Here is a 23,868-nt window from a genome sequence, read left to right as displayed (position 1 = left end):
CGTACTTTTGAATCTGTTATGGTTTACAGGGCCCGATCGAACTGAAACGGGGTGCAATAAATGTGTTTTCATCGACTGTTTGTGGTAATATATGGAGTACGATGGCCTTCGAAATATCGGAGAAAAATTCTGCCTTCGTTTGTCATTAAACAAACAGTTTGATGGTTTAGTCTTTAAAATAAAGAGTATATTCCCTTTAGGTGGTCAGATCAACAAACGAAAGCACAACATAGAGGAGCAGATTTTGACAGGATATACGGCAGCAGTAAACTCGAATGTCATACATAAAGTGCAGATGAGGGGACTGTGTGTGATGTAATTTGTTGCCGTGGTGAATCGATGTCGTTCTTACACCATTGAAACATCCTTGCCTAGTAGCAGTAATTGGGGTGCGCTGTATGCTGTTGGCTAGCTTTTTTCACTTAATAGCTGGCCTGGCATTGCTCTTATTTACTGTGCATTACATTTATTACGTTGTGACGGCGCTACAGCGTTCCACCAGCAACCATATGCAGACCGAGGATGCTAAATACATAAAAAAGTAAGTATCCCAAGGAGAAAATAATTTACGTAGAGATACATCAAAGACTGCCGCATTATCGTTGCTTCTCTGTTGAACTTTAGTTAACACCTACGCCAAGCAATGATACTGATTATTCCGTCTTCTTGTTCCTCTAGCAATATTTTTATAATTTTATCCCCCTCCCCATTTCGAAACGACAAATGGAGCGTTTTAGGCAGTAGTTTCTACTCATTTGAAAATATACACTGAATCCTTGAGAATGACACATTTTTTCTCGCTCAATGGTAGACGATGGAAGGGGGGTACTATCGAGCCTCATCCAACCGAAAAAGCGCTTATTGTGAACTATAAACTAGAAGCTGCCGTGTTTGGAGAACCAGGAGACCCAATGTTGGAGGATAAGAAGGTAATACAAAAAGATGATCATATATGCTATTTTGCATGGTTTCCTTTGTTCTTTTTTAACTCTTACATGCTGGATTTTGTCCTCAATGATGTTTTTCAGTGTCAATGTTATTTTATCTAGCTTCCGTGTGCACGAAACTGGAGCTTTGTTAGCTTGGCAATTATTTTCAAATTTTATAATTTTGTATTTTTATTTTTACATTGTTCTTACGCTAGGACTGCCAACGGATAATACGGTTGAAGTCGTTAAATTCCAAAACCGATCCGGCAGTATTGGCACGCGAGGTAGTGGAAAAGTGTGATCTTATCCATCGATCGCAGCTGTCAGATATCGAGCAGATCATTTACTATTTGAAGAATCGCAAGCACGTCGAATCGTCGGTGGCGGCAGCGAACCAGCGCTCCGTTTCGCGCATTTCCGGGAAAATCAGCCCGATGATGGAGGCGGAAAAGGCATCTATTCGCAGCATTGACGAATATATCGAATTACTTTACGAGGATTTGCCAGAAAAAGTAAAAGGTTCTCGTCTCATTTTACAACTCGCCCGCGATCCTGATAATTTGGAGGAGTTAGAGAAAAATGGTGGGTTTCTTATAGAACAAAGTGATCAAACGTGACCGGTGAGCATTCAAAATGACATAACATTGAAATTTCCATGCTTACAGAAGCCGTTCTCAGTGCACTGTCTCGAGTACTTCGTGAAGATTGGCGCCGTTCTCTAGACCTCTCAACGAACATCATTTATATCTTTTTCTGCTTCTCCACCTATACTAACTTTCACTCTGTCATCGTAAACTACAAAATTGGCTCACTTTGTATGGATGTGATCGACTTCGAGTTGCGGCGTTACGATCAAATGAAGCACGATCTCGACGCACGTAAATGTGCTGCATCAACTGGTATGTGCGCTCCGGACAGTGCCATTCGAGATCGCGAGAAAGAATACAGCGGCATTCGAAACAGCACTGAACAGTTGGACACTATCATCGATCAGGATAAGCCGAAGGAAATGGAACCTCCTCGACGACGCATACCGGAACTCAAGCAGCGCCCGAAGTCCGGCAATTGGGGTAGTTATCACGGTACTAACGGCGGTAATGGGTCGTCCGCCAACAGTCAGTTCATGACCTCTTCACTCACTAAAGCTCACTCGATGAACAGCAGCTACCACGATCAGCTATCCAACGAAACTGTGAATGGAAATTGTTCTCTCACAGTTAGCACCACATCAACGGACAGCTTGAGTGGAAGTGGCCCACCTTCTGGTCCGCAAACACCCGGCTCAGTCGGCCCGGATGGGGTTACCGACAAGCCAGACCCCCGGAAGCAAAAAGATGATTACGACAAGATTAACAAACAGTTTAAAATATTCGCACGAAAACAGGAGCAGCTGCTTCGGGTCGCCTTCTATCTTCTGCTGAACATTGCCGAAAACGTAAAGTTGGAGGAGAAAATGCGAAAGAAAAGCATTGTAACAATGTTGTTGAAGGCACTTGAGCGGCAAAACTTTGATCTGCTTGTGCTAGTGGTAACGTTTTTAAAGAAGCTTTCGATCGTGCGTGACAACAAAGAGGAAATGTGCGAACTGAACATTGTTGAAAAACTACCCCGTTTGCTGCAATCGCAAAAGGATCTCGTGCAAATGACACTCAAGTTGTTATTTAATCTATCATTTGATGCGCGCCTTCGAGCAAAGATGATACGCGTGGGATTGCTGCCGAAGCTTGTTACCTTTTTAAGTGATGACAAGCACCACGGCATCGTAACGAAGATTCTCTATCATATGAGCTTGGACAACAAGATCAAATCAATGTTCACGTACACCGATTGTGTACCAGTTGTCGTCGATATGCTGCTGCTGAATCTCAACCAAAAGTCCGACCCTGATCTGATTGCGCTAGGCATAAACCTCGCCCTGAACCGGCGCAATGCGGCGTTGATGATTGAGAACAACCGTCTGCACAATCTGATGTCGCGTGCCTTCAAATGCCAGGACACGATGATCATGAAAATGATCCGAAACATCTCTGTGCACGATACGCTAAGGCTACACTTTGTGGTACGAACGAGCGACTATTAGAAAATACTGTATGCTCAAATTTACTTATTTGACGTTTGCTTGGTTACTCTGATTTACAGGATTTTGTTGGTGACTTGGCTAAAATACTTACCGAGTGTGATGACGAACATTTTACGGTTGAAAGCCTTGGTATTCTGGGTAATCTTGCCCTAGCTGATTTGGATTATTCGCAGATCATTCACAATTTCAACCTGATACCACTCATTCGGAATATGCTCGTACCAGGTAAGATACATTTTTTCAGTAGTTATATGTCCTTTTCCAAAATTTATAGTTTGATGTATATTTACCGTCGTTACTTATAAGTTGTTCATTAAAATTAATGAACGAAAACTCTTTAGGTTTGATTTCCAGCACGTAATGAAACGGTGATAATATATTAAATGCCAAACGTTTATTCAATCTTGCATGTCCAGGCCAATACAAGGACGATATGGTACTGGAGATGGTCGTATTTCTGGGGACGTGTGCGTCTGATGAATCGTGCGCCATGTTGCTATGCAAGGCGGATGTTATGCTCTCGCTTATTGAGTTACTCAAGGCGAAGCAAGAAGACGACGAAATGGTGTTGCAGATCGTATTTGTGTTCCAGCAGGTCCTCCGTCACGAGAGCACCCGCTGCTATATGATTAAAGAAACGGAATCACCCGCTTATCTTATTGATCTCATGCATGATAAAAACACAGAAATACGGAAAGTGTGTGACTTCTGCCTAGATATCATCGCGATTACTGACAGCGAGTGGGCATCGCGTATAACGGTAAGTTATATGTTCTTTATACATTTGGCTCTACCAATCTTTTTTTTTATAAAATCAAGTACAATTAAAATATTCAAATGATGACTTTAATCATTCTGTATTGGCGTATTGATTAGGTGGAGAAATTTCGCAATCACAACAGCCAGTGGCTAAGTATGGTAGACTCGCAGGAGAGCGTTGACGATATTCAAACCAATGGACCGATGGAAGACGAACAAAGTGACCTAAACGCATACCTAACATCGGATTACCTCGATCAGCTGTATAATTCCGGAGGTGATTCTAATGACGATGCGGAGAGTAATAAAAATCGGTCTGGATCGGCCATGTCCAATTATAGCCGCCCTGTAAGTCGGTAAGTAGAAACGAAAGGCATGATAAAGAACCGATGCATCAATGCTGCTACTACTTTTTATTTCTTGCAGATACAGCCGAAGCTTAGAAGACCTGGATACGGTAGCTTAAACCATATGGTTGCGCCAACAATAAAAAAAAAATGACGTATTGCAATGACACGAGTTTTAAGAGCGAATGGTATATCCTGCAATCCGTTAATGATCATCAGTAAAAAAAACCCAAACGACATCATTACATAGAAGTATGCTACTGTTCCTGCAACCGCTGCTGCTGTTGACCACTGGTCGTGCAAAACACTACACCGACCGTAGGTAAGGTGGTAGAACCCGTTAACCACCCGTTCATGCCGGCAGAGGATGGATGGTTAAGTGATAGTGGCCATTCCGTTTTGTTATGATTTTTTTATGTAATTGGTAAAACGCACAAATGCAACAAATACGCAAAACAAATACTTAGTGTGAGTTTTAGTTCTCTTCGTATTATATATACAGATATAGAAATATATAGCAATAAAGGTATAAAAATATGTCTATCAAAAATTCATTATTGTGTGTAAATGGTTTAAAATTGGCACCAAAGCTTTCCTTTGAGATTGAAAGTGACAATGAACAGAAACAGGGTTTGAGATTACTCTCGTTGCTGTACTAAACTTCTACCTCTAAAACTCTCTTGCAACTGTGCAACTCATTGGAACTCAAGAACAATGATTGTCTGGCCACTGCTGGTTTTTCAATTAACTATAGTCACCATTCCCACATTATCAACGCCAAAGTCGCTGAACGATTAAAGCTCAAACGTTCGTCTCTTTATAGGGTATTACATTCTTACCTTAGGAGAAACTAGCGAAAGACTTTGATAGAGTCATTGATTTTGCCCATTTTTGCAGAGGCTCGCGAGGACACAGCTACAGGCTTTAACCACTAATTTAAAAACAAAGCAGTCAAGTTGATGCAGTCTGTTCTCCGAAATTAGAGTCAATATATTGTACAAGCTTCTGTTTGTGAATTGTTGTACCAATATTGGATCTTGAAAAAAAAAACACTTGGTAAAATGGGTAGTAATACTGCTTGACATAAAGCTTCTTTTAGTCAAACAACGTACAACTTGACAAAATTATGTTCGATTTTGCGTAAAGTATAATAGATATGTATTGTACATGTAATCCAGCTTTAGTGTATTACAGGGATCCCATCTTTTCTGTGATCATATTTTAAATTATCAGCAAGTAATGAAAAAAACAAGTTATTTAATGAAATGTGATTTGTTACCGCGTTGTGATTTGCTGAGACGTTACTACGACACTTATTTATTTTATTTTTACCTGAACGAATTATCCTGTCGTTGATGTGGACAAACTGTACTATCACAAACGATTTTTCGACAGTGCTGATTGTCCAGAGGGTACTTAAAATGGTTTTATTTGGACGTATAAGAAAATGTTCTAGGTTGAGGCTTTGTCGATTGGTGTATACCCATTTGCTCTCCCTTTGATCTCTTTCAAATTCACGCCTGTCTTGTATGTTGATTCATAACGGAGCCCACTTGAATTTGGTTTGAGCAATGTTAATCACTCTACTCTAGTTGATTTTTTTAACCCTTTCATAAGGTTGTGATTTCTCCTCGACTTCATACTCATCTTCCATCAATTCGATCGCACACTGTCGAGGAAACCATCCGCGTAGCCGTTTGTTTTTCTCCGAGACATCAACCTCATTATGTGTTAAAACTTTTTCGCCAAACAACCAGTGCCTAGAGAAAGAACAATATTTTACTCGTGTGATGCGAAAAATGAAAAAAAAATTATCCTTACTTCCTCCATCTAGTGACTCGAACAATGTCACCGACTGCTAGTTTGATGCGCGGCTCGTCGGTTAGCGGCGGTGAGCAGCAAACCTTGAATCCTTGCGATAGCAATGGAACCCAGCTCCCTGTTACCGTGCGATTGATAGTGTACGTTCTAGTACGAGCGCGTTTTTCTTCCTTTTGGGCTAACTGCTCCCGCTGCAGAAAGAATGATCGTATAGTGTCGGAATAAATTGGAACAAATCTTGGGGAACGGCAATGCCGAGTTGGCACATACTGTAAGCGTGTATTGATCGCATCCGTCAATTACGGGCCATTCGGTACCGGTGCCAGCAGGAATGCATGACAAGTTGAAAACCTGCTGCAGGTTACGCCATCGACCCAAATCGTATGGGTACTGGAACACTTCATTGGTACGATCACGTCGATAGCGTGCCTTCTCCGAAATCCAGTCCTCGATCGCAGTTCGATTACTAAGAATCGCACGCAGCTGATACCCGAACAAGGCACCAACCGTGATAACAACCCCGATCGCTAGCCCTATGTTAAAAACGCACAAGGCGAGGCTCCACAAACCAAGCTGTACTGTTGCCTTTGAAAACTGACCATAGTAGAGGTACCAGTCCCTGTAGAGCCCCATATAGAGCGACGCACTGAGAATGAAAGTAGCCTGCAGGCAGCCTAGGACAGCACAGGCTAGGAATGCGGTGAAGTATCCATGATTGGCCCAACCGACACAATTATTGATCCATGGGCAGTGATGGTCCATTTTGATGACACATCGATTGCACTTTCGACAGTGATGCGACCTAGGCGCCTTGAAACCGTCACAAACGTTGCACTCCTGTAAGTGTTGCTCGTCTTCCGGGTTCGGTGGTCGCCATCCAAGTGACAGGAAACCAGGTCCAATCAATGAGGCCATCACAAAATTAAATCCCGTGCAGGCCGACAACACGATAAACAAAGTCTGGTTGAAGAAACCTGCGAGTGACCGGTTCGCTGGCCACCACATGCTATTCATGTACAGTGTCATAATGGTAATAGATTTGATAATGCCTGAAAAATAAAAAAAAAATTGAGATTACATCGCCGTCAATTAATTTCCAAAAACTATATTCTGAAGTTACGCTGGATATAATGCCATTAAAACTAATGTTATATAACAGGGACATAGGCGGGATCTTTGTGACAGCCTTTTGTTAGCTAGTCTTGTAAAACGTCGTCTTTGAACTTCGTTATCTTTTATCACAGTAAACTTTAAAGACAGGTATTTCTTTTTGAATAAGGCGTCGCATTTTGTAGTCTTTGTAAGACTGCTGCAAGCCGAGTTGAAAACTCTAGACCCGCAATATTCGGGGCCACTTTGGGCTAGTGTTCTGCTCCTTTCGGTATGGGTCGATTTGCATTTGGTTTTAAATGAGCAGACGATGTTAAATGTTCGGTACCATAACCTAGTTAACCGCGCAACTACGCCGACACAGCAAGACCGAGATCGAAACGGAACCTAAATGCATCCGTGAAGCAGCAAAATGTTCCACCATCATAGACAAAAGAGAATAATAACAAAGAACAGTTCTTGTTTGCTTCGATAAGGTTTTGTACTTTTATAGTATATTTACAAATTTATGATTCCAAAGTATGCTTACCTATTGCAGTCATCGGCCCCCAATGAAGAAAACGACGCAAAGCGCCCGGCGGTCTTTGCAACATGGTTTTCGTCTTCGGTTTTCAAGGCCCGTGGGTCAAAAATGCGAAAGAAATGGAAGTGCAGCTTATAAAACACTAGTGATCGTGTTGTTTAGTATTGTTGGAAACTTGTTTCAGGCATTAGGTTGTTAATGATATCATTTTTCGTTGCCATGAGGCTGGTTATCTGAGCAGGAAGCAGCCGAATTTAAGTACACAATTCACAGATCGTAAAGCGCATTTCGTTTAACTGCAGAAAACGCTCGGGGAATGGCCAAACATATAATTTTTGCAATGTGAAGAAACTGGCGAAGGGTGAAGAATACTGTTCCAATCGTGTTCCAATGTAGATTAGGTTTCTTTACCACAGAAATACTTTATTTAGTGGGTGGGTAAATTTCCAGAAACGAAATGTATCAGGAAAATGTCCATGCAAAACGAAAACAATGTCTCACGATCCTTTGACAGCTATGGGGATTTTGACATCATCACCCTACATGATTCGATAGAGAAATTGTAGATTCAGAGCAATGTCAAAACCATTCCCAGTTGTTGACACATTTGTACAATAACATCACCATGTAACAGTTTTCAACCACTCAAGACGCTGCTTTTTTTTGGCTTAGACTACGTTTTAAATATGTTTAAAGCAACGAATGAATTTGAATCGATTAATTGTGATCAAATCCAACGAACCACTGTTTTCAATTTTAGATGAACATACGGGACCATATTTATAACCGATTTGGTGTTGAAATTCTCAAAAACGTACAATTTTCTGATCGGTTTCGACAAATTTCCGTATTTTTATCAGAACTGGTGAAATAATTCATCTTGAACTCAACGGTCACATACGTATCACTTGTCAATTTGGCTTGGCCGTGCAAAACAAGTAATCAATTTTCTTGCATTTTCGAAATTTTCGAAATCACAACAGCAAGGGAATTCTTCATTCTGCTCTCGTTAAAGATTTAGAATCGTCAGATTGCTTGCGCAATTTCTAGAACACAACCGGCTTCCTAAAATTTGTCAGTTATTAGATCGTAGTTGTGTGAAAATAACTTCGGAATGAAGCTACGAGTTTTTCTTTGGACGAAAGCTTAGCACAGTCTCTGATTGGATGAAATCACAGTGATCCTGTAGAGGCTCCGTTGTTATATGAGACTTTGTCAGTACAAAGCAGACGGCAGCTGGTAGTAGAACTGTCAGTTGCACTCCCCTTTTAGACCGGAGTGGTTGTGTTTTGTCTCCCTTGCGAAAGGCGCCATTTGTATGCCTTTGCTGCAGCACGGGCTTCTAATCGATCTGCAGTTGTGTTATTAACGTCAAACGTTGTAACGTGTACGGGTGTATGGTGCAAGTGCTACTGCACCGACAGCAAGTGAGCATTTGGGGGGTACATTGCAGTCGTTCTTTCTATTCGTGGGTTAGTTGCGTGAGTAGTCCCCTAAGTCTGCCCTGAATGTTGCCTCCCGACGACGATTCGCGAAACATTCTTAGCAATTCAAAGTTTGCGGTTTCCAAATCGTCGAAATCGTTCAGCTGGCGCTTCGATGAACTCCTTGCTCTGCGACGCGCTGTCTACCGCAAAGGATTTTCCCACCATATAACACTCGAAGCTACTGTGGGCCCAAGCTTGTTCGCTGCTTTTCTTACACAATCTCTACAGTCAACGGTGTGCCGCATAAGTTTCGTGTCGTCGCGTGTGCTGCTGTGTGTAGTTGCCTTGAAACAAATTCGCTCCAGCTCTGCCACGGGCGCAGAGTGCAGAAAACCAAAACAACGTAAAAAGGGCTCGTTACCGATACCGTCGAGTGTAAATCGCAGAATATTGCCGTTTTCGTGTTTTCGTCCGTCCGCTGGAAATATGCGTACTGAGGCGTGATGTCTGACAGAAAATGTGTGGCCAGTGTTACGTTAATCGAATGTCTAGGTTTAGAAGCTCTAGAAGAAGTTGTTCTCTGTTGCGAATAATCTTCTAAGCTTTCGCATGGTCCGCAAGTCCATGGAAGATCCGAACCTGTATTGTGTGACCGCCGAGTTTTGCCCACCTAAACGCAGTAGCGCGCCCACGTTAACTCTGCAGAATGCTTGCGCCACCTCCTTGGGCACGCATTGCATATTCATGATGCGGTTACCTTTTGCTTCTTAATTTAGCATTAATATCGCACCCCGTAGACAATTCCGTTCTGTACTCGATGCACATAGCAGGGGAGGAGAGGAGACGTGGAAGTATGAAAGAACAAGCGCCGCTATCGTAACAAAATTTGGAACCACCCAGCCTTAGCAGCCTTTGCCACAAACGTCGGGCCTTTTCACACCCAGGAAAATGGTTTTCCATGAGTTTTCCGTATTTTCGGACACGTCAAGCGTGCGTGCAGCGTGTGTGTGTCCTTTTTTATTGCTGGATATTTTAAGCATTTAATCGGAAAGCTGTACTCGAAATGTGCCAAAACGTTGCGAAAACGGCCCCGGGCACGTGCACGGGCAGCACCTTGGTAGTGAGAAAATACAGTGCGAGCCACCATTCCAATTGATTAGTGGTGGTTCTGTTGGTTTTGTGGTTCTGTTTTTCTTTGCTCCCTGTGTATGTACAAACAGTTGTGCTAAATGATGTTATGCGGCATATGACACATGGATTGGTCCTGGCGTCACACTCAACCCTCAACCCTTCTTGTCCGCCAAGATGATAAAGCGCGCGCGCGCGCACTCTTTCTTTCTCTCTAACCCTTCCCCACACGGAAAGGTTTTCGCAAACAAGCCCCACATCGCGGACGCATGCAAACGCGTGCGCGTAGGGGAGGCTCTTCCCAGCAACCTGAGCCCCAATTTTCATCAAATCACTTATGCTTCTGTTTTTGTTGCCACTTGGCTATCGCTGAAAAGGAATCAGACAGGGAAAAAAAAACAAAATGCATGAGACACATTCTGTTACCTGTAGCAGTTTGTCTTGGACGATTTGATTCAACGTAAAGCGTTTTTCTGTTTCGCCTTTAACACGCTACGCTTTTAACCGGTATGGTGGCGGAACTACTCCTCCATCGGACAGGGGTGACGGTATCAATTGGCGCACTTTGACACCGCGCAATGACGGAAGGGTTTGTTTTCTGCTTGTTCTTCCATCTGCGTAGCCATTCCGATAAAGGCTCACGGCGCGGCACACGACGACGACGGCGGCGGCGGCGGCAGTGCGACGCGGCAAGACGGGAAGGCCAACAAGCTAAGCAAGACCAGGGGTTCACCATTTTCGCGCACGGCAAGAGCTGCAAGGAAGTGTGCCATCGAGGGACGCGGTGGCGGCCAGTTGGTTGGGCAGGGATAGGTCGTAGGCACCACCGCGTACCACGGCCCCCCACTGGAACCTCATACTCTACGGCGACGGCATGATGAGTAATAATAGTTCTTGTAGCAACAACAGCAACAGCAGCAGCAGCAACAACAATAACAACGTCAACAACAACAACAACAACAACAGCAATAACAATATCATCTGCAACAAGAACTCCAATAACAGCAGCAAAATCAATTCAATCAGTAACAACAGCAACGCTGTCAACAAAAAGAGCGCCAGCACCGGCACGGCATCATCCAGTGCAGTGGTTTGTCACGGCATGCCGGGCGCTACATCGCGGCGCGTAGCGAAACGCAAAGCATCGATAAGTAAGTTGAAACACTGAATCGATTCTTAGACCTGTGCCTCAATGGTTTAAACGTACCTCCCTGTCTGCAGCAATGGACTTCTGAATATGTTTTGATGCGTGAAAATCGCTCCTGTACCGGCGAACCTGCGAAGGAACTGTTAAATTATTTTTCACACCTCGTTCACTCTTCATTCGCGTTTCCTCTGATTGGGGCGTGCGGCTCAGAAAGTTCTGCCTAAATAGAGCAGTAAGCTGCAACCAAAATATTATTAAAAATATTATCAGTCTTACCATGCTTCATTTCGACCAAATAGGTTGTAATGAGAACCATCGAAGCACAGAAAGATGCGTCTCACACGGATCCTTCAAACCTTAAGTTAAATGCGTCGTATATATGAAATAGAAGCCAGAGATAGTTTGTTCCGTGTCAAACTTATTTAAAATATATTTGATTTCTAAACGGATATAGACAACGTCGAATCGAACGTCTATAACACCGCTGGGTACATGGAATTGTTATTGATAGTTCCGTTATTTTCGGTTGGAAGTTTACCATGGCCTACTTATTTCACAATGAATGCTGGTATTTGATAAAAAATCGGAAATATCTCGCGGGGAGCCGGTGGTAGCATATTAGAGGCTATTATAAAGTAGTTCGAATAGCGGCAGTTTTGTATCTTGCCATCGCTATCATTTCTGCCTGTCGTCTTCAGCCACTTCGCCCAAATTTCAAGCTTTTGAGTACCATCGCCCATCGTTAATGTTCCTTGTGGCGACTTTAAAACAGAATCGCAATTCCAGCCCAGGTATTGGCGGTATTCGACCGTCAAGCGCTGTGCAAAGAAAATCCGGGCCCCTACGATTTGGTTGTTCGCCAATCAGCTACGTTTGCTCCACCGTCAACGGTTTATGTTTATGCAGGTCTCTAAAATGTCATATTTGAGGTACTGTCCGTTTCCGACAGTGCAAAACACAAATCAACAACCGCACTCAATTGGCATGGTAACGGGGAACCTCAGCCTGTGCCACGGGCTCATCGTTTGGCGCGTATTTAGGCCAACCGTCTAGCGTGGTCCCGAACTGGCTGCGAAGTGTACGGAGGTACGCTGCCGGAACTGTCGAGATGTGGCCTTTTCGTTGCATGCCGTGGTCATTGTTGCCGTTGAAAGGTACGAACGCCAGGAAGCGTTGTTGATTGACTTATGCGAGTAATTAAAACAAGCCTTGCCCGTTTTTTCTTCTAATATTCAAATACAGGTTTTTGTGGAGCATTCAATTGAACTGTTGCTACTATCAATCGTGATGATGACTTGACTGACTCGTGTTAACAACCAAACGATGTTCGTTGCTTCTGATTAGCGATCAGGCCATATGTTTCACCTTTGTCTTTTAAATATAATTGTTGCAATTTATTACCAAAGGTAATAATGGGCAGCGTAAGCTCTTCAAACTGGGGTACACGCGCTGTATCCGATGGATCCTGTGCAAAACCTGAAGATTGTAGGATATTTGTGTGGATAAGTCAAATGTTTTGTACAATTGATGTCAACTGCTTATCTACCGGCAGTGTGTATGTATATCGACGAGAAACACTTACCCCCACAGACCTGCCAGAGCGAAGAAGGAGCTGGAGAGGAGCCGTTTATATTGATTGCAAAATGCGAACCATCTGCGTAAATCTGCTTAGCAACAGACTTGCTCATAATTTGCTGCCCTACATGTTTCGAAAAAGAGGGCCGATAGATTGGGGTGGTTGCGTGCTGTTCTGCTTTATTAAAACGTTGGCATACTTTTGACAAAAAATCTGTCAATCATTGTACCGAAACCGGGTATCGGAGAAAAAAACACAAATACTAAATGAATGAATGATATCGGAATTTATTGTATCAACCTGGGGCTTACACGTTTCTACGCCAACGATTAATTCAACCATCCGTACATTGTTATAGACCGCTATGACTTTTTTATCTTAAAAAACGGATTGGACCGTATTTATTAATACTATTTCTGAATTCTATCGACTTGCATGCAATGATGGGAGATGCCAGAACCAGTGGCATTTCCTTGTTCAAAAACTATGTAATAATGGTAGCTGTGTGAGAGCTCCTTTGAAACAGACCATGCTGTAACAATGCTGTGTGCGGGACAAATCATCTCTTTCCTCAATACCATAAAAAAACGGCCAAAATTGTCAGCGACGGCCCGATCAAAGGCGCTATAACGAGGAAACTGATTGTCAGACAGTGTCGTTGACTTGGTAACTAAGTATCAAAATGAAATTATATGATCTATTTTTCAGAAACTTTGTATGTCTAATACATTTCTGACCGAGTGTCTTTTTATTGTTATATATTTTCATGTCTGACATGGTTTATTTTATCAATTATTACGATTTATCTCGACCGTGGATATGCAGCAAACGTTTCTCCAGGTAAATAAATGAAATAATCAAATTTTTGTTCTCCTTATCTGGCAATTACAACCACCGACCTCTCTTGCATATCACTGAAGATAATTCGGAATCTTTCAAAGATTCCGAGCGTTCACTTCGAATTTTGTCCACGTGCCATACTTAGTGAAGAACCAGCTGCATTGAGCAGCACCAGCTCAATAAAGCAATTGTCTTTCCTAAACAAAACGATATTGAAATGCGTTTATTTTTTTCTAGCTGTGAGGAAACGCCGCAAACTACAACATCTACCCAAGTCCGCCGAAACTCGACAAGAGCAAGTGCCACAAACCAAGAACACCGTTGCGGTGCTAAATGAATTGAAGCGCAATCTAGTTTATAAGGTTGAATCTCAAACCGGCCCTGTGCATGCTCCTCTCTTCACAATTTCAGTGGTGGTAAGTGTTATAGTTGTTATAGTGCTTAGTTTTTCGAAGTATGGCAATCACCAGACGATGAATTGTTTTGTTTCGCTTGTTGCAGGTTGATGGGCAGAAATTCGTGGGTTCCGGACCGAGCAAAAAGTTAGCACGGGTGGCGGCCGCAGCGTCCGCTCTCCGTAGTTTCATTCAGTTCAAGGATGGTGCCACCTTGACACCGATAGAGCCGCTGCAAAATGTAGATTTCACCAGCGATGATCCGATGATTGAGAACAGCATTTTTCCGCTCTCTGATGCGGTCCCCATAGAACCGCAGGAAAAGTCAATTACCACGAATGGCAAACCACTGCCAGAAACTACTATCACTGTCAATTTGAGCAACAGCACCAAATACAACAGTAACGTCTACAACATCACCGCCGCCAACCGCCAAAGCAACGTTTGTGGTAGCGCATTCGAAGGTAGCGTTTCGCACTCAATCAACCACAGTAAGAAAGACGCTACAAGGGAAACGAACGTTGGTAATAGTAGTGTTAAGGTAATGTGCGAAGGAACCAGGATTGAGGCTAACACCGTGAACACCAACACAAGCTCTTTGGCGGGCGACAAGTCGCTTGGTGGTTCGGATCGTAATTCAACGACAAAGACTGGTTATCTCGATGCATGCGCCGGCAGTCGCACTACAACGGCAGCGGGGTCTAATATAGCAACCAACAGTAATTGTAATCTTTTTTTAATTATTCTTCATCTAAACGTTTACACTCTTCCATTTGGGGTACAATGCAAGCATTCTATCGAGACGAGAATCTTCAGTGACGAATGCAAATACTCAAAAGCATAGAAAACCCTCGACGCACGCGACTTTCACAAACTCAAACATAAACATGCAAACCTACACACACACACACACACACACACACACACAAACAAACACGCAACAAAAATGTGTGCAAAACAGGTGGACCAAATGCATGTTGTGTGTTCGTTGCTGCACAGTTTTGTTGTGTGCTGCTACAGAAAGATCAAAAACAAACCATCAAGAAGCTGCCCCTTATTTTTAACACAACCGTTCTCCTATCGGTAATCCTAACTCCCTGTTTTTCATTTTCATTTTCCATTTCACTTTATCACCCTGTCTACGCTGTGTGGCCATGTGTCGTATCCCCAGTGGCAGCAACCGGAGCCAATTACAACGACTGTCACGAGCAGTGTATCAGCGGCAGTATTGACGGTGTCGCCACCTCCACCGTCACCGCTGCCAGCGATATATCTGTGCATAATACTTCCTGTGCCGCTACTGCCGACGTTGCTGTAACTTTCCCCAACATCCCCGAACCGGCCGCAAGTACAGCTGCGACGATCGGGTGTACCAATTCCCCACCTTCAGTCACGAACACTCCCACCACTACCACTATCGTTCTAATGCTTCCATCGACTGATGCTACTTCAGAGAGCGAGCGAGTAGTATCAGCGCCTGCACAATTTTCTTGCCTGTGTAGCAACGGTTCTAGTAATACACCAGCTGCCGAGTCGGATCGGTTCGTGGTACCTAGTGCCGTTCCGAAAGGTGGTAGTGCACCCGGTGGTATTAAACATTGCACACCATCGGCGGCGGCCGACTTTCACCGTTACGTCAACAATGCTTACTACGATTCCTTCCACAAAGTAAACAATCAACATCCGATCAAACAGCCTGGCTGCTCATGCCGGCGGGAGACTGTAGACTTTCGCGGCACTAACCACCACCATGCTAAAACGTGCTTTGTGCGTAACACGCTCAATAATACCAACGTGCCCGCGACTGTCGCACCAGCGGTCTCGCCATATGCTAACGAAGTGTTTTTAAAACGAGAACCGTCCGAGGTTGGTGCACTACCGGTCTTTTTCACTAACATTGGCGTCCGTAACACTATTAACAACCTTAGTGACAACATTCTGGCAGCTGATACTGCTCCTGTCTCTGCAAATTCTAACACCGCTGGCGAAAAAAAGAAGTACCCTTCCGAAAGCCACTTCTTCCCTCCTCTTGGCACTATTAGTAACCTAGTTGCTCCCGTCACCACCAAAACCACCACTACTCAACCTTCCTCCCAGTGTCCTGCCAATGGTAATCCCAGTGCGCAAAATGGTCAACGGCAAGTGGTCGAAAAGATTCAGCAAAGTTTAGATTTGTTCAAAAATAGCAATGAGAAGGCTGTAGCGTGGAAGAAGCGTTTCGAAAGCAAGTATAAAATTTAGTTCTCCCTACACTCTTATTATGTTTTTTCTCTCGATAGTATGTGTTAAATGTATTATCATTATTGATATTTATCATTCTGTTTCTCTCTGTTTTCTCTCTCTCTCTTTCTGTCCATTAAAACGTGTTTTTGTATGGGAAGAGGTGCCGCAATCTGTTTTCGTATCTCATTATTTTATTCTCATCTATTGCAATGTTTCGGTAGAGCAAACATTTCTTTCTGAACTATTAGCGTATATACATTCGGTATGATAAGTTATAGTATTTAACTAATTTGTTCGTTGTGTTGGCAAAAATGGTGCATGTTTTGTGCATTTCGCGGATATGCAACCGTCAAATTCTGCGCGTTAATGTTGGGTTGAGGAAAATGGTTTGCGGTATTTATTATTTATCTATTGCGGTTATTCTTAACGGTTTGCCGTATTTTCAGTATTCGTTGTGATGAAAGACAATTAAATAATCAAAACATAATCTGAATCAGCGGTATCTCTTATTAATAAGGAAGATAAATTGTAGTCGTTTTACTACGTTGTAGAAAGTTGGCTTGTGGGGCACGTTGCACAATTTAGTACAGCACCCAATACATTTCATTACAACATTATATTTTCGTGGATAAAATTACTGTGTAAAGTATTCCGTTTGTCTTATTTGTTATTAAAACAGTTTCTCGATGCTTCATAATATCCGCAATAAATCTTATTTGAGGCCAGTTGCCGACGGTCCAGTTGTTTTTGCGTGAATTGAAATTATAATCGGCAACAATTTCATATGCAAACAGATTATACCTCAAATTTGTGCGATTTAAAATCAGTCACTCAAGTGCTTGTTGGTTGGCAGCGTGTATGGAGTAAAGTTATGCCGTGCCAATTCCACGCAATGCGCAATACGTGCGATGTTTTATCAATCCAGCATAAGAAAGCCAGTAATTCATTGGGATATGTAATTATGAAAGTTCAGACGGTCCTATATTATTCATGAAATATTTGCTCATTAACGTTCATTCAATATTCAAATTTCGAATATTAAGTGCTCGGTTGGTGTTAATCTTTTTGCCTTTTATGGGTTTGGCTGTCTGCACGTGTCAAGAGTTAACGTCATTCCCATTCTTTTATACTCTGTATATCTTTTAAATAACGAGATTTTATTTGTTGAAACAAAAAATGCAGTCATATTAGTTACGTTTTTCCTCTTTCTAATGCATCTAATTTCTTGCAAATCGTATAACAGGTTAAGTTATGCCCGTTTAAAAAAGAAAGAACGTACTTTTCAAATTATTACTGCGACTACTAATAACTAATAGATATGGCTACATTTTACGTTTTTCTCAAAAAATCGTTATTTGTACGTACTGGGTACATTGCAGCAAAATACCCTTGAATGAAAAAGACAGAAAATGTTTAATGCCAGTAAACATTATGCCTATAAGCAGCGTTAGTGTTATGTTTAATCAAGTGTTTTAACATGGCATGTTTGTTGTCATGTTTGCTGATTGCTAGGTTTTTGTTTGCTTGTTGTTTGTTATTGTTTTCATTGTGTTGGGCATATTGTTTTGTTCCTTCTACTGTATTTCTTTATGTTTCAATCTAGTCTATGTTTAATTTGTATCAAAACGTGCATTGGCCTAGCCTTAAGCACAACCTTCTGTTGTTAGCAACTTACACCAGTATAATAGTTTTGTGAATTGTTCAATTGGATTCAACCTCTATTTTTTCATTTATTCCAACTAAAAAACACCTCCCTTCCTATGTAAAATTGGTTGATATTACTTTTTTACTTTAAATTCTTTTAATTTAAACTTTAAATAATATAAGAATGTTAAATGTGCAATCGTTCGAAGAGAACGTGACCATTATAAATACGATCCGGTTCGTTCTTCTAAGATTAAAAAAAAACTGGAACATTCTTGGCATTTTTTTAATTCCTTTTGATGTTTACCGCTCAACGCTGTGAATTAGGCGAGCTTCTGCACGTATTTTCTATGTATGTGGCAAATACTTGGTTTTGATTGTTTAATTAATTAGTTTGGCCATTTTCTTCTTTTCATCGTGTTTTGTTTGGCCTAACACTAACCGAGTAGCGTTTTGAGAAAATTCGTAACGTTCATTTAAATAAATTGTGACATAGATTTCCACTTAATGGCGTGAAAAGTCTTCTAGGGTTATAGGGATATAGGAATTTAGTATTTATTTTTTTATTATTAGAACGGACAGAGCCGTATTAAGCACCAACTTAAAGTTTGAACTCAAGTACACTGTCAGAGTGCGGACGTGGTTTGCATCGAAACCGATTAGTCCGGTGAGTGAGCTGCAGTGGCTAATCTATGGACGAGTCACAAGGGATATAGTAGATTGATCAATATCAATATGGTGGAAACACTATCCCCAATATCAATAATAGTACACTGGCACCAAAAGTAGAAAGACTGACAAACATAATAGACGGGTCTATTAGGAGAGGTCCGCCATTATCTACCATGTGCAATTTGATTTTAGGGAACAACCATTCGAAATGTTTTCGAGCCAAGAATTCTTACACGTTTCGGAAATCATTCGGAAAAAGGATTGCGTGTCCCAACCTTTCGTACACCTTCCCCATCTGTTAACTGTGTTCTGTATTCTGAGCTTTGATTTCTTTCTTAGTTAATATGATTTATAAATAGTGTTAGTAATATATTGTATTCCTTTGCCGCAGTATAATTTTTCCTCTGTACGATTTTGGTTTAATAATTTATATTTTTGTACGCTATATCTGATCTCTCTTTTCTTTCTCTCTCTCTCTTTCTCTCTCTCACACACTCTCTGTTTCTCTTTCTCCTACGCTCTATATCATTAACTCCTCGATTCGCTTGCGTATATGTTAATTGTGCCACCATCACCACGACCACACCCATTGAGATAATTGTTCGTTTTACAAATTGGCTTGTCCTTGTATCCGTGTCCTTGTGTTGTGTGTGTGCCGCAGAGCTGAAAGTTTCGGCAACGAACATTGTCCGTAACAGTGCTACCGTCGCGGCTGGCCACCATCCCAAGTCGCAGCCTGAGAAGGGGCCGGTAATGCTGTTGCACGAGCTCTTCACTGATGCACACTTCGAGTGCGTGTCGTCGGATGGACTCCAGCACTCGAAGTTCACCGTCGTGGTGACGGTAAACGACAACCAGCGGTTCGAGGGGACCGGTCCGTCGAAGAAGATGGCTAAAAATGCTGCGGCCAAGGCAGCACTTGCGTCGATATGCAACATCTCTTTCAGCCCACTGCAGCAGTCCAAGTTTGGACTGATCAACGCTGGAACCAGCAACGGAGCAATCGGGGGCACCAGTGGAATCGCAGTGAATGGTGAGAATGCCTTCAAGTCGGCCAAAAATTTTGAACTTCCTCAAACATTCGCGGATGCGATCGGCAAGTAAGTGTATCCTATTGCTAGATGTCACGTTATGTCCTTCATTTACACTACTTATTCACTGCATTAAACTCCGTAGGTTAGTCATAGAAAAGTTTAATCTGGTGATGCAGGGCAGCGATGTGTACAGCCGGCGCAAGGTGTTGGCCGGATTTGTAATGACACAGGGCTACGACGTGAAAACAGCGCGTGTCATTTCACTTGCCACGGGCACAAAGTGCGTGAGCGGTGAACATATGAGCGTCACTGGGTCGGTGATAAACGATTCGCATGCTGAGATTATCGCGCGGCGCGGTTTGATGGACTTCTTCTACAGTCAGCTCGATCTGCTGTGCCGCCACTCAGTAATTGGTGAAGAATCGTCACCGAAAGCTCCCGTCACTGGGACAGGATCTTCATTACCCGGAACGGTGCTAAACGGCAATGCTGTACCGAACGAACACGTTTCTGCCGAGAATCGGTCTGAATCGAAGCAGATGGCGGATGCGAGCCAAACCCAGAGCAGCAACGTGCAAGAGAAATCGATTTTCAACAAACCTAGCATCGAATCCGCGCTCTACACACTAAAGGATGGTATTTACTTTCACCTGTATATCAACACAGCTCCGTGTGGTGATGCCCGCGTGTTTAGTCCACACGAAAATGACAGCATGGACGTCGACAAACATCCGAATCGGTGCGTCATTCGCATTTTACTCATTTTCTCCAATATATTAATATGTTTCCTTGTTAAACCTTTTTCTGTTTACAGAAAGGCCCGTGGCCAATTGCGTACGAAGGTAGAGTCGGGTGAGGGAACGATACCGGTGAAGAGCAGCGAGGGCATTCAAACATGGGACGGTGTACTGCAGGGCCAGCGCTTGCTGACCATGTCGTGTTCGGATAAAATTTCGCGCTGGAATGTGCTAGGCCTACAGGGATCGTTGCTTGCGTCAATTATACAGCCTATCTATTTGCACTCGATTGTGCTCGGCAGTCTATTGCATCCTGCTCACATGTATCGGTGAGTTTTTTTTTCTTGAAGCACTTGAAAGTCTTACCACGGGTCCCCTATACGGTTTCTGTCGCACCTATTTCTTTTCTTGCTGTACAGTGCTATATGCGGTCGAATAGAGAACGCTATCCAAGGGCTTCCTCCACCGTATCGCTTGAACAAACCGAAGCTTGCTTTGATGACGTCGGCCGAGTCACGCAACCAAACGAAACCACCAAACTTCAGCATAAATTGGATAACCGACTGCACCGAGGTGGAGATCGTCAACTCGTTTACCGGCAAGTTGATTAACAACAATACCAATACGAGCAAAATGTCGCGCCTGTCGAAGCAGTCATTCTACCGTCGCTACACCACCGTCATTGCTCAGCTACCGCATGTGGGATCTCGCGAGCTAAAGCCAACGTACTTCGAAACGAAGACGTCGGTGGTAGAGTATCAGCTGGCAAAGCGTGAGTTGTTTGCTGCATTCAGCAAGGAAGACCTGGGGGACTGGCTGAAAAAACCAATTGAACAGGATCAGTTCACTCTGCTGACGGCGAAAGAAACCGATCCGCAGTATGGCGGTCCTCAGCAGCCAATCGTAGTGCCTCCACCTCCGGCGTCGTCGTTGTCGTCGACGGTGGCGGTGGGGTCAGTTTGCTCCGAGGTAAACGCAGGACCCCAAGCTTTGTCCTCCGCCACTGATGCTATCAACTGCTCACGATGTCATTTTGCGCAACAACACGCTGCAGGAAAGCGAAATTTTTTCGCTGTTGAATGCAGTATCCATTCTGCTGGTAGGCAAAGTACTGAACGTAATGGGAAGCAAACGATTTCGGCCTCGGGACAGCTCTAATTTGCCCATTTTGTCACCGGATGCCACTTTACGTAAACAGATAATGTTTGCAACAGAACTTTGTGGTGATGCCCGTGTATTGCTAGTAAACGTTTCGTAATGCAAATATGTTACATTCTGCAATATGCACTGATATGCAATCGCAGATATTTGGAAATGAACAACCCAAGTGATGGACAGCAAGAAACTTACCGTACCATCACAATGGTACATTTGATTTTAATAGTAATACCTAATGTAAAACTGCTGTAAACTGAAATTATGTTTTACGCTCCCATTGCTTAAGGATAGCTAACTAACTGCATCCGAGATCATGATATTTTTTTGTGTTTCCCTGTCCTTTGTTTTAGCTATAAGCTATGTTTTGATTGATAATATTTATTACTATTCGATACCTGGCACGGTTTTTAATGTGTTTGAGAGTTTTGTTGACAATAAAGTGCGCATGACATATGTTTCTGAGAATTATTCTAATTTTCAAAATGCTCCATATGTTTGCTATACGCCATATGAAAATGTTCAAATTTATTTCTACTTTGAAGAATATCAACTAATCAAATATTAACTTGGTTTTTTTCTATGGAAAATACTAATTACTTTGATGAACATTGCCAAATATTTTCGTTAACATTATCAAGTAATGGTCATTATTAGCGACACATTATTGCTATCTCAAGTGTAATCTAGCCAAATGATTGATGGATATGGCTATTACAACACGCCAATCAATTCAGACGTAAACCTGGCAATAGTAGTCCCGGAAGGGATAGATTGGAGAACCTATGTAAAATGTTTAGTGGGTAGACACCTCCGGGTTCCCACGTCGCCCCGTATAACGTGACATTACACCAAGTATTCTCTCACACCGTTTAAAAACACGCTAATCACGGACCACAAACATAAAACACTGATGTCTGATGTATTACCATTCGGTCGATGTGGGCGGTTTTTCATGTTCAAAACAATGTTTTATCTAGTTCAAGTTTCGAAACGCAACTCCCACTATGCAACCACAGACATGATACACGATACAGTAACGAATTTGCTCAAATCAATTATACTTGGCTGGAATGTTTTGATGCAACCACCGTATAGTACGGACCTTACACCATCTGGCTGTCATTTGTTTTTGCAGAACCTTTTTGATAAAAATAACAACGAATAGACCAACAAATTTTCATCGAGAAACCACAGACGTTCTACTGCAATTAATTCATCAATGAAGTATGAAATGACTTGAAATGACAAATGGTTAGATATTAATGGCCAATGCTTACTTGATTAAACATGTTTTTAAATAAAAACAAATAATTTAAAAATCGTTTAAAGTAAAATACTGTCAGTACTTTTTGAAACTATTAGCATATTCAACCATGTGGTGGTTTCATGCACTTTATGTTAGCAATCACTTGGATCCAAGCGGAACATTTACATTTCAATTTGATATGTTTGATTTGCTTACTAATGTTTAAATGGATTGTAAAATTCATATGAATAATTGAATAATTTAGTAAATTTATTCATTCTTTTATTATTATTTTTTAAACAATGTAGGTGCCCCGTTTCAAGCGCAACCGTGCTAACTTTAATGTTTTATTTTATTTTTACCCAAGGTTTGTGGTATACTGCTTGATCCTGCTGCTTTTGTCCGCATCTATATGCATTTTTATTCTGGACGGTTCCCGCTTCCTGTCGAATGAATTACTGCATTGTATCGGCTGTAATTATATGTTTTACTCGAAAGTTTCAAATATTTTTATTGATTCTAGGAGTGGGTATTAGTTTATTCTGGTAGTAGGCACGTACCTTGTCGAATTGAAAGTAATCGCTATCGCTGTCAGCACTTGTCTCTGCCGCGCCGGCAATTTTTCATTCATGAGGGGAAGATTTGTACCTTCGCTTCGTCCTGCATTCATAGAATCCGACCAACCAAAGCGGTGAACGCCGTGGACCGAAAAAGACGATAATTCGATAGCATCAGGTTCGGCGAGAAAAATAGTGGGACCAGAATTTTATCTCAAACGTTCGATCGTTTTCTCTATACACGGCCCTACTTTGCCATGTTGCAGGCTTTAGGCTTTAGTCCTGTGTCCTCTTTCTTCGTATTGGTGGTGTAACGAATCAATTGTTCTATTAACTGGTGCATAACTTCATAACAACAAATAACTGTGAAAACCGACCCGGTCTTACCCAATGTCATTTATTTGACTGCGATAGGGGCACTGCAATCAAAACAAATGCCATTGGCATGTCTATTCTTGAAACTTTAGAGTAAAACTTGAAATTTTTTTGGCTTGCGGTCCCGTTATTACGCTCCC

General features: G+C 42.3%; 3 protein-coding genes across 3 annotated transcripts; 2 read left to right on the top strand and 1 right to left on the bottom strand.

Moving 5' to 3' along the window:
• Window positions 1-371: 371 nt before the first annotated feature.
• On the top strand, window positions 372-5,346 carry LOC128272852 (kinesin-associated protein 3). The gene is made up of 8 exons (XM_053010738.1): window positions 372-541; window positions 812-929; window positions 1,145-1,511; window positions 1,595-2,988; window positions 3,069-3,234; window positions 3,426-3,769; window positions 3,886-4,124; window positions 4,195-5,346. Exons 1-8 carry the CDS (start codon window positions 399-401, stop codon window positions 4,232-4,234), a joined length of 2,811 nt encoding a protein of 936 aa, XP_052866698.1. The 5' UTR covers window positions 372-398; the 3' UTR covers window positions 4,235-5,346.
• Window positions 5,134-8,040, bottom strand: LOC128272863 (palmitoyltransferase ZDHHC6). The gene is made up of 4 exons (XM_053010749.1): window positions 7,576-8,040; window positions 6,207-6,985; window positions 5,937-6,127; window positions 5,134-5,875 (listed from the first exon to the last, which is right to left on the bottom strand). Exons 1-4 carry the CDS (start codon window positions 7,637-7,639, stop codon window positions 5,704-5,706), a joined length of 1,206 nt encoding a protein of 401 aa, XP_052866709.1. The 5' UTR covers window positions 7,640-8,040; the 3' UTR covers window positions 5,134-5,703.
• Window positions 8,041-10,998: 2,958 nt separating this feature from the next.
• Window positions 10,999-21,965, top strand: LOC128266882 (uncharacterized). Its single transcript, XM_053003675.1, has 9 exons — window positions 10,999-11,275; window positions 13,673-13,687; window positions 13,925-14,103; window positions 14,189-14,801; window positions 15,254-16,306; window positions 19,283-19,721; window positions 19,798-20,394; window positions 20,470-20,721; window positions 20,812-21,965. Exons 1-9 carry the CDS (start codon window positions 10,999-11,001, stop codon window positions 21,548-21,550), a joined length of 4,164 nt encoding a protein of 1,387 aa, XP_052859635.1. The 3' UTR covers window positions 21,551-21,965.
• The last annotated feature ends 1,903 nt before the right edge of the window (window positions 21,966-23,868 follow it).

The sequence above is a fragment of the Anopheles cruzii genome, chromosome X (genome assembly GCF_943734635.1).
Source record: "Anopheles cruzii chromosome X, idAnoCruzAS_RS32_06, whole genome shotgun sequence".
In the NCBI taxonomy this organism is placed as follows: Eukaryota; Metazoa; Arthropoda; class Insecta; order Diptera; family Culicidae; genus Anopheles; species Anopheles cruzii.
This window is presented reverse-complemented; position numbering and strand designations above follow the sequence as displayed.

What these genes read in the sequence shown, in the direction of transcription:
- LOC128272852 (XM_053010738.1), top strand. Translation starts at nt 399, where the DNA reads ATGCTGTTGGCTAGCTTTTTTCACTTAATAGCTGGCCTGGCATTGCTC. An exon ending in CAATGTTGGAGGATAAGAAG is followed by an intron (nt 930 to 1,144) that starts GTAATACAAAAA and finishes TTCTTACGCTAG; the next exon opens with GACTGCCAACGGATAATACG. An exon ending in AGTGGGCATCGCGTATAACG is followed by an intron (nt 3,770 to 3,885) that starts GTAAGTTATATG and finishes CGTATTGATTAG; the next exon opens with GTGGAGAAATTTCGCAATCA.
- LOC128272863 (XM_053010749.1), bottom strand. Translation starts at nt 7,639, where the DNA reads ATGTTGCAAAGACCGCCGGGCGCTTTGCGTCGTTTTCTTCATTGGGGG. An exon ending in GGGGCCGATGACTGCAATAG is followed by an intron (nt 6,986 to 7,575) that starts GTAAGCATACTT and finishes TTTATTTTTCAG; the next exon opens with GCATTATCAAATCTATTACC. An exon ending in CGAGTCACTAGATGGAGGAA is followed by an intron (nt 5,876 to 5,936) that starts GTAAGGATAATT and finishes TTCTTTCTCTAG; the next exon opens with GCACTGGTTGTTTGGCGAAA.
- LOC128266882 (XM_053003675.1), top strand. Translation starts at nt 10,999, where the DNA reads ATGATGAGTAATAATAGTTCTTGTAGCAACAACAGCAACAGCAGCAGC. An exon ending in TCTTCACAATTTCAGTGGTG is followed by an intron (nt 14,104 to 14,188) that starts GTAAGTGTTATA and finishes CGCTTGTTGCAG; the next exon opens with GTTGATGGGCAGAAATTCGT. An exon ending in TTCGCGGATGCGATCGGCAA is followed by an intron (nt 19,722 to 19,797) that starts GTAAGTGTATCC and finishes TAAACTCCGTAG; the next exon opens with GTTAGTCATAGAAAAGTTTA.